Source organism: Sapajus apella, unplaced genomic scaffold (genome assembly GCF_009761245.1).
Source record: "Sapajus apella isolate SASKATOON/1434 unplaced genomic scaffold, GSC_monkey_1.0 scaffold14, whole genome shotgun sequence".
Classification (NCBI taxonomy): Eukaryota; Metazoa; Chordata; class Mammalia; order Primates; family Cebidae; genus Sapajus; species Sapajus apella.
Genome location: NW_022436954.1, coordinates 13,137,534 through 13,147,154, shown reverse-complemented (window position 1 = coordinate 13,147,154; position 9,621 = coordinate 13,137,534). Strand labels below are relative to the sequence as shown.

At 46.7% G+C, this 9,621-nt stretch overlaps 1 protein-coding gene across 3 annotated transcripts; it reads left to right on the top strand.

The window, feature by feature from the left end:
- Positions 1–4,828: 4,828 nt before the first annotated feature.
- On the top strand, positions 4,829–9,621 carry CLP1 (cleavage factor polyribonucleotide kinase subunit 1). Of its 3 annotated transcripts, XM_032283356.1 has the most exons (4): positions 5,392–5,520; positions 5,668–5,778; positions 6,928–7,558; positions 8,534–9,621. In XM_032283356.1, exons 3-4 carry the CDS (start codon positions 6,953–6,955, stop codon positions 9,203–9,205), a joined length of 1,278 nt encoding a protein of 425 aa, XP_032139247.1. In that variant the 5' UTR covers positions 5,392–5,520; positions 5,668–5,778; positions 6,928–6,952; the 3' UTR covers positions 9,206–9,621. The 3 variants fall into 3 exon arrangements, with proteins under 3 accessions (XP_032139248.1, XP_032139249.1, XP_032139247.1); XM_032283357.1 differs by lacking the exon at positions 5,668–5,778 and having other exon boundaries at positions 4,829–5,520; XM_032283358.1 differs by lacking the exon at positions 5,668–5,778 and having other exon boundaries at positions 5,390–5,511; positions 8,534–9,205.

Sequence of the window (9,621 nt, the reverse complement as noted above, 5' to 3'; positions counted from 1 at the left end):
TTAAAAACCACAACCTGCTGAGGTGCTTGCTGAAGGCAAAGGGAATACAGAATGGGTAGTCAAAGAAGGTAGTCATTGATACCAGCTATGACCATGTGACCAGTTGCAGAACCGAGGACTGTAATTGACATGAATATTTCCTCCTCCTTGTGTTAGGAACATGTTTGTGCATATATACACTTGTACTAAGAAAACACCTTCATTTTATTTCCTTTCTTTTTTGCCTTTATCATGATAGGACTTACTGACTTCATATCAACATTTAAGTGTTGTTATCTCTATGTAATAGCATTTGGGTTGGGGACTGGTGTGTTTCCGGTTGTATGAAGGATAACTGTATTATGTTAAGCGAATTATGACCTTATTATTGTCTTTATTTGAAGATTATGTACGATTTCAGGAGACGTGTATGAGTTTAAGTTGACAAGAGGTGGACTTGTGCTGGTTAATATTGTCAACTTGACTGGGTTGTTGTAGTGTTCCGGGGTGCGTCTAGGAGGGTACTGCCAAAGGAGATTAACCTTTTAATCAATGGACTGGGAAAGGCAGACCTATCCTCAATCTGCGTGGGCACAATCTAATCAACTGCCAGCTTAGCCAGAATAAAAGTAGATAGAAGAATGTGGAAAGACGAGATTGGCTTAGCCTCCGAGCCTATATCTTTCTCCGGTGCTGGAGGCTTCCTGCCCTCGAACATCGGACTCCAAGTTCTTGGGCTTTGGGATTCAGACTGGCTTCCTTCCTCAACTTGCAGGCGGCCTGTTGTGGAACCTCACCTTGTGATCATGTGAGTCAATATTCCTTAATAACTCCCATTTATACATACATCTATCCTATTAGTTCTGTCCTTCTGGAGAACCCTGATTAATACAGCAGTTGAGTTGCATCTTCAGACATGAACCAAGTGTCTGGCTTTGGTCTCAAAGAGACTGAATTAGGATCTTAGCTCTGCTAATTACTCAGCAGGAACCACTAGGCAAATTACTGATAATCTTTGTGCCTCAGTCTTCCTCTTCTCTTAAATGAAGCTAATAATATTTACCTCATGGAGATGCAAACTAAAGTGAGATAACATTTAAATGCCTGAAAAGCCTCTGGCGCATGATAGGCAGTAAACTGTAGTGTCATTTCAAAACAGTAGTGTCATTTCTTGGGTGGCCCACGCCTGTAATCCCAGCACTTTGGGAGGCTGAAGCAGGCAGACTGCCTGAGGTCAGGAGTTCAAGACCAGCCTGGCTAACATGGTAAAACCCCCGCCTCTACTAAAAATACAAAAAAATTAGCCAGGCGTGGTGGCATGTGCCTGTAATCCTAGCTACTCAGGAGGCCGAGGCAGCAGAATCACTTGAAGCCAGGAGGCAGAGGTTGCAACAAAGGGAGACTCCCTCAAAAACAAAAACAAAAACTGGCTGGGTGCGCCCTGGTTAACATGGTGAAACCCCGTCTCTACTAAAAATACAAACATCAGCCGGGTGTGGTGGCATGCACCTGTAGTCCCAGCTACTACTACTCGGGAGGCTGAGGCAGGAGAATCTCTTGAACCTCGAAGGCTGAGGTTGCAGTGAGCCGAGATTGCGCCACTGCACTCCAGCCAGATGACACAGAAAGACTCCATCTCAAAAGAAAGAAAGAAAGAAACCAAAACAGCATTCTCAATGTATGACCCCCAAAACTCAGGCAGGATTTATTATTAAATTCTGATATCTCAAGAGACACATGCCAAATTTTTGTCTTATGAAGAAATGACATCTTTTGTTGCTATTTTTCTAGTAGCTTCCAGTTAAATTTCATTTGACTCGGAATTCATTTCTCACGGGGTGCTATCCTGTGCATGTTACTAAAGTATGTGAACACAGAGCACATCCCCTAAGACAAAATCCCTGATTTCTTACAGAGGCTAGCATTTAGCAGGTGAAATGCGACAAAGATAGGGATTTGTAGAAAGCAGTGCTTGTGGGTGGTTTTTCTTCTCATATGTAAGGCAGGGAAATGTGGGTAATGGGAGACATTGCTGGTTGAGCATGAAAATAAAAAGGAATTCTAAATATTTAATCAGGGAAGATTCTGGGGTTTAAAGTAAATTCTGAAAAGACAACGTGGGTATCTTGAGGGATAGTACCAGAGGTGTGAAATTGAGAGAAAAAGTTAGGTAAAGAAAGCAGAGAGAAGTGCTCTCTTGTCTGGCAGCAGAAGAGAAGGGAAATAAAAGTAGAAATTTGAAGAGTCATTGTTGAAGAGAACAATGAGAAGTGGGAAAAGGCAGATGATTAGTTTTCAGGGCATGGATTGAAAGTTCTCTTTTTTTTTTTTTTTCTTGAAACGGAGTCTCCCTCTGTTGCCCAGGATGGAGTGCAATGGCGGGATCTCAAATCACTGCGATGTCTCCCAGGTTTAAGCGAGTCTCCCGCCTCAGCCTCCCAAGTAGCTGGGATTACAAGCATGCACCACCACACCCAGGTAATTTTTGTATTTTTAGTAGAGATGGGGTTTCAACATGTTGGTCAGGCCAGTCTCGAATTCCTGACCTCAAGTGACCCACCTGCCTTGGCTTCCCCACGTGCTGGGATTATAGGCGCAGCCACAGGGCCCAGCTGGGATTAAAAATTTGGAAGCAGGCCGGGCGCGGTGGCTCAAGCCTGTAATCCCAGCACTTTGGGAGGCCGAGGCGGGTGGATCACGAGGTCAAGAGATCGAGACCATCCTGGTCAACATGGTGAAACCCCGTCTCTACTAAAAACACAAAAAATTAGCTGGGCATGGTGGCGTGTGCCTGTAATCCCAGCTACTCAGGAGGCTGAGGCAAGAGAATTGCCTGAACCCAGGAGGCGGAGGTTGCGGTGAGCCGAGATCGCGCCATTGCACTCCAGCCTGGGTAACATGAGTGGAACTCCGTCTCAAAAAAAAAAAAAAAAAAAAAAAATTTGGAAGCAGGCTGGGTGTGGTGGTTTAGGCCTGTAATCCCAGTACTTTGGGAGGCTGAGGCAGGCAGATCACCTGAGGTAAGGAGTTCCAGACAGGCCCAGCTAACATGACAAAACCCCGTCTCTACTAAAATACAAAAATTACCTGGGCCTGGTAGCAGGCGCCTATGATCCCAGTTACTCAGAAGGCTGAGGCTGGAGAATTGCTTGAACCTGGGAGGCACAGCCTGTAGTGAGCCGAGATTGAGCCACTTCACTCCAGCCTGGGCGACAAGAGCAAAACTATGTCTTAAAAAAATTTTTTTAAAAAAGAAAATTTGGAAACAAGGATACCAATGAATTTAAATCAACTCAGGAAACATGATCAAGAATCTAGCAGGAGAGGAGAATAAGAACATTTTGATGACAGTATTGTTTGGGGGTAGGGTGGAGATGGCAGGAGTGCTTGCTGAAAGATTAAAAGTGAGAAAGAGCTGGGCGCTGAGGCTCACGCCTCTAATCCCAGCATTTTGGGAGGCCAAGGTGGGTGGATCACTTGAGGTCAGGAGTTCGAGGTCAGCCTGGCCAATATGGTGAAACCTCATCTCTACCAAAAATACAAAAATTAGCCGGGCATGGTGATGCACACCTGTCATCCCACTACTCGGGAGGCTGAGGCAGGAGAGTTGCTTGAACCCTGGAGGCGGAGGTTGCAGTGAGCCAAGATGGTGCCACAGCACTCCAGGCTGGGCAACAGAGCAAAACTCCATCTCAAACAACAACAACAAAACCTAATGCATACACGTTGAATGAATGAAATAAAGCAAACCATCAAAGAAAACTCAGAAGTGACGTGAGGATAGCACTGCTTGGGGAGTGCCGCTAAGTGCCGCTAAGTAGGGCCAGCAGAAGAAAATCTTCCTGGCGAACCAGAAAATCTTCCCAGTCTCCTCAATATGAATTAACTACATGAGCCGGACTGAAAAAAGTACTCACCTGTAAAGTGGAGATGACAATTGCAGTACCTACTGCATAGGATTCTGGTGATGATTAAATGAATTTACACCTGAAAAACGTCTAACAATAATAAATGTGTGTGTTTGTTTTTGTGAGACAGAGTCTCACTCTAGGATTACAAGTGTGAGCCACCGTGCCCAGCCTCAATGTTTACTATTCTTTTCCTTTTTCTTTTTTTAATGTTTACTATTATTATAACTGGACTTAGACTCAGAAACTTTGGGTTTGAGTCCTAGCTCTACTAATGACTGAATGTTTGGCCAATCCCTGCACCTATCTTAGTCTCCTCTCCCGTCTGAAATTGCATACAAGAAAGTTGACTTTACAGGGTGGCTGTGAAAGAAGATACCTGAAAGGGTTTGAAAAACCTTAAGTATTGCACCAATGAATGGTATTATAGCCCCTTCCCCACAGCCTATAAAAAAAAATGTAAAAGCTGAGATCAGATTTTTTTCTGTATTACAGGCATTGTAGGTAGTACTTTACAGGCACAACCTTGCAATGGTCAAAACAACTTTAAGAGGTTGGGCACTGTTATTATCCCCACTTTGCAAACAAAAGCAATGTCAGGCTTGAGTCCAGGAGGTCGAGGCTGCAGTGAGCCATGTTCGTGGCACTGTACTCCAGCCTAGGTGAGAAAGCAAGGTCCTGTCTCAAAAACAAAAAGAAAAAAACGATCTCAGTGAGATGAAGCCTGTGATTTGCTCAAAGTCACACAATGATGTAAGCAGTATAGCAAATAATACAAGATTCCAAAGCCCAATTTAGTAAAAAGAGGATTATAGACGTGGTGGAACCTGTTGGCTGCGGAGCAAATGACTGACCTTCTGTAACTGTCAGGGATTTATGGAGGCAAATGAGTCTCCAACAAAAATCCTCGTTTTGTGGGAGAGAGGTTGTTGGGTAATGACTGACTTGTAACTGGAAGAAATCATCGGATTTTTATTTTCTTATTAAAGAAAAAAATGTTTCAATGCCTTCCGTGTGCCAAGCACTGTGTCAGGTGGGAGAAGCCAGCTCCATGCAGCCTCTGTCGGGCTGTTTTCCTCCGCTTTCCCTACCCCTAGGTTTCCCCTTGCCCCAACAAGATTTTGTGCTTCGTGGCTTGTCCAGGCAAGCAGGCCGTCACGGGACCTAGACGGTGAGTCCCTCTCTCTTCCGGGCCGCCCTTCCCTTTCCTGGGCTGCAGGGGAGCAGGAACTCTGGGGCGAGATCCCGCCGCTTGACGCTCACTGCCGAAGCCAGGTCCCTGGACCTGTCTCTGCCCAACGCTGGGGCGCAAGCGTCACACCTCCTCACCCCTCCCGCCGGCTTCACGAACAAAGTCAGCCGCCGCCCCTCCCACCTTTGGCGTCACATTCAAAACAATCCTTTGACTGCAACTCCCAGAAGGCCGAGCGGCCGAGAGAGCGCATCCGCTCTCGGTTGTTCCAGAAAACTACACGTCCCAAGGGGCAGCGCGCTATCGCGTGTCCTTTCACAGCGCGAGTGCGGAAGTGCGTTTGTTTCCGGCGTGAGTACGGACGAGAACGGCTTGCAGTTTGGTTTAAGTTCTGCACGGGAGGACCTTCTGGGTTTACCTGCTGGGCTCCTGGCTGTGTAGGTGAGTTAAAAAAGGACAGGAACGCAACTGTCGCCTTCTTGGGGTCTAAGGAGGTTTTGATGTCTGGGGAGGTTGGGACAAATGCTGAACCTAGAACGGCGGTCCAGGATCAGAAATAATTCATATCATTTCCTTGGCGTTTTCTAGTTTACGAAGTGCTTTTATTTTCTCCAGCAATTCCTATAAACCCCAAGAACACTGTACTTGAGGAAGTGTAAGTGCTTCCAGTCGACAGCTTCAGAGGTTCAGAGAAGTTAAGTGATTCTCTAAAGATACCACTAGTAATTGCAGAGTTGAGGCTTATGCTGTTTTCTGCGTTCAAACCTGATGTCCTCTGCTTTGCATCCGTATTGCAGACACCCTTACCTGTTGACTCAGATGGATGGGGTGTGGGCATCTGTTACATTCTCAAGTCAGGAGTTTACCAATAGAGCGATGGAGGGGGTAAAGTCTTACATTCTGGGGTGGGGGTGGGGAAAACACAATACATAGACAGATGGTGATAAGAAATATGGAGAGAATTAAAGCAAGGTAAGGGGAAATATTCATTGCATGGTTTCTTTGGTTTTTTGGTTTGTTTCCTTTTTTATTTTGAGACAGAGTCCCACTCTGTTGCCCAGGCTGGAGTGCAGTGGTGAGATACCGGGTCGCTACAACCCTGTAACCTCCACCTCCTGGGTTCAAGCGATTCTCCTGCCTCAGCCTCCCAAGTAGCCGGGACTACAGGTGCCTGCCACCATGCCTGGCTAACTTTTGTATTTTTTAGTAAAAACGAGATTTCACCATGTTGGCCAAGCTGGTCTCGAACTCCTGACCTCAGGTGATCCACCCGCTTTGGCCTCCCAAAGTGCTGGGATTACAGGTGTGAGCCACCAGGCCTGGCCATTTTTTGCCTTTTTTGTAGAGACAGGGTTTCACCATATTGCCCAGGCTGGTCTTGTACTGCTGGTCTCAAGGGATCCACCCAACTCAGCCTCCCAAAGTGCTAGGATTACAGGCCTGATACACTGTGCCCGGCCCATTGCAGGATTTATTTATTTTTTTTTGAGACAGAGTCTTGCTCTGTTGCCCAGGCTGCAGTGCAGTGGCACAATCTCGGCTCACTGCAACCTCTGCCTCCTGGGTTCAAGCGATTCTTCTGCCTTGGCTTCCTAAAGAGCTGGGATTACAGGCACCCACCACCATGCCTGGCTAATTTAAAAACATTTTTTTAAAAAATTTTAGTAGAGATGGGGTTTCACCACATTGGCCAGGCTAGTCTTGAACTCCCGATCTTAAGTGATCCAGCCACCTTGGCTTCTGAAAGTGCTGTGAATACAGGTGTGAGCCACCACACCTGGCCACATTGGATGATTTTTAACAGAGGACTCACTTACAATTAGGTCTGATACTTAATTTGTGTTCTAGGTGCAGCAGCTACACAGAAGAAGAGATGGGGGAAGAGACTAATGATGACAAGAAGCCAACCACTAAATTCGAACTAGAGCGAGAAACAGAACTTCGCTTTGAGGTGGAGGCATCTCAGTCAGTTCAGTTGGAGTTGTTGACTGGCATGGCAGAGATCTTTGGCACAGAGCTGACCCGAAACAAGAAATTCACCTTTGATGCTGGTGCCAAGGTGGCTGTTTTCACTTGGCATGGCTGTTCTGTGCAACTGAGCGGCCGCACTGAGGTGGCTTATGTCTCCAAGGACACTCCTATGCTGCTTTACCTTAACACTCACACAGCCTTGGAACAGATGCGGAGGCAAGCAGAAAAGGAAGAAGAGAGAGGCCCCCGAGTGATGGTAGTGGGCCCCACTGATGTGGGCAAGTCTACAGTGTGTCGCCTTCTGCTCAACTATGCAGTGCGTTTGGGCCGCCGTCCCACTTACGTGGAGCTGGATGTGGGCCAGGGTTCCGTGTCCATCCCTGGTACCATGGGGGCCCTCTACATTGAGCGGCCTGCAGATGTGGAAGAGGGTTTCTCTATCCAGGCTCCTCTCGTGTATCATTTTGGTTCCACCACTCCTGGCACCAACATCAAGCTTTATAATAAGGTCAGAGCCAGAGAAAGGTCGGGTGGAGGGAAGAGTTGCTATCAGCGCAGGAAACTGTGGGGAAGTTTACTAGTTAAAGCTGCATTATTTCAGAAAAGGCAGTTCCAAATATAAGTCAGCCTCAGATTATTAAACATTTCTGTGGATCTATTCTTTGTAATTTGTTAGATTTCCACCTAGGGTGTAAAACGGGAAGCAGAGGTAGCAACATAAAAATTAAATCTATATTACGGGGTCAAAACTACAAACATTGAAAATGTCATTTTTCGGCCAGGCGCGGTGGCTCAAGCCTGTAATCCCAGCACTTTGGGAGGCCAAGGCGGGTGGATCACGAGGTCAAGAGATCGAGACCATCCTGGTCAACACGGTGAAACCCCATCTCTACTAAAAATACAAAACATTTGCTGGGCATGGTGGCGCGTGCCTGTAATCCCAGCTGCTGGGGAGGCTGAGGCAGGAGAATTGCCTGAACCCAGGAGGCGGAGGTTGCGGTGAGCCGAGATCGTGCCATTGCACTCCAGCCTGGGTAACAAGAGCGAAACTCCGTCCCAAAAAAAAAAAAAAAAAAAGAAAATGTCATTTTTCAAGCTGGATGCAGTGATTCATGCCTGTAATCCCAGGACTTTGGGAGGCCGAGCCTGGTGGATCACCTGAGGTCAGGAGTTCGAGATCAGCCTGGCCAACATGGGGAACCCTCATCTCTATCAAAAATAGCTGGGTGTGGTGGCAGGCACCTATAATCCCAGCTACTCGGGAGGCTAAGGTAGGAGAATCATTTGAACCCAGGAGGCGGAGGTTGCCGTGAGCCGGGATTGCACCACTGCACTCCAGCCCGGGTGACAGAGTGAGACTTCTTCTCCAAAAAAAAAAAAAGTCATTTTTCTTATGTCTAATAGCACTTATTCTAAAGAGGAACAAAGTAGCCATAGGTTTGTCTGGGTGTTTTTGTTCTTACCTGGATCTTCTCTTTTGCAGATTACATCTCGTTTAGCAGATGTGTTCAACCAAAGGTGTGAAGTGAACAGAAGGGCATCTGTGAGTGGCTGTGTCATTAACACCTGTGGCTGGGTCAAGGGCTCTGGTTACCAGGCTCTGGTGCATGCAGCCTCAGCTTTCGAGGTGGATGTCGTTGTGGTTCTGGATCAAGAACGACTGTACAATGAACTGAAACGGGACCTCCCCCACTTTGTACGCACTGTGCTGCTCCCTAAATCTGGGGGTGTGGTGGAGCGCACCAAGGACTTCCGGCGGGAATGTAGGGATGAGCGTATCCGTGAGTATTTTTATGGATTCCGAGGCTGTTTCTATCCCCATGCCTTCAATGTGAAATTTTCAGATGTGAAAATCTACAAAGTTGGGGCACCCACCATCCCAGACTCCTGTTTACCTTTGGGCATGTCTCAGGAGGATAATCAGCTCAAGCTAGTACCTGTCACTCCTGGCCGAGATATGGTGCACCACCTACTGAGTGTCAGCACTGCCGAGGGGACGGAGGAGAACCTGTCCGAGACAAGTGTGGCTGGCTTCATTGTGGTGACCAGTGTGGACCTGGAGCATCAGGTGTTTACTGTTCTGTCTCCAGCCCCCCGCCCACTGCCTAAGAACTTCCTTCTCATCATGGACATCCGCTTCATGGATCTGAAGTAGAGATCAACAGGAAGCCTTGCTGCCTGGGACTTAGAGATCTGGCCATCCTAGAGGCAGATGAGCTGAGAGACTCTTTTGGGGCCACCTGACCAGTAAACTGTGGACTAGTAGAAAGTATATATTCTACCTCTAAAAACAGGTAGTGGTAACCTGACTCTTCTAATCTTGAACCAAAAGGAAAACCATGAGACTGTAATTGGTTTCTTAGATCACCTAAGATACCACTTTGAATTCTTCAAGACCCTTGAGAATTACATTTCTTTCACTGTGTTACTATGTGGTTTTTTAAACATCACTGCTTTCTATTCCACATATGGTACTTACTCATTTATCTAAAATGAAAGTGTGAATTAGAGGGACTCTTTCCGATAAAGTTCAAACTTAGAAAAATTAATAAATATTTTTGCCATATCATA

Bases quoted from the DNA above. Each gene is read 5' to 3' on its own strand.
- CLP1 (XM_032283357.1), top strand. From the start codon at position 6,953: ATGGGGGAAGAGACTAATGATGACAAGAAGCCAACCACTAAATTCGAA. The intron at 7,559-8,533 runs GTCAGAGCCAGA...TCTCTTTTGCAG, and splicing joins ACATCAAGCTTTATAATAAG to ATTACATCTCGTTTAGCAGA.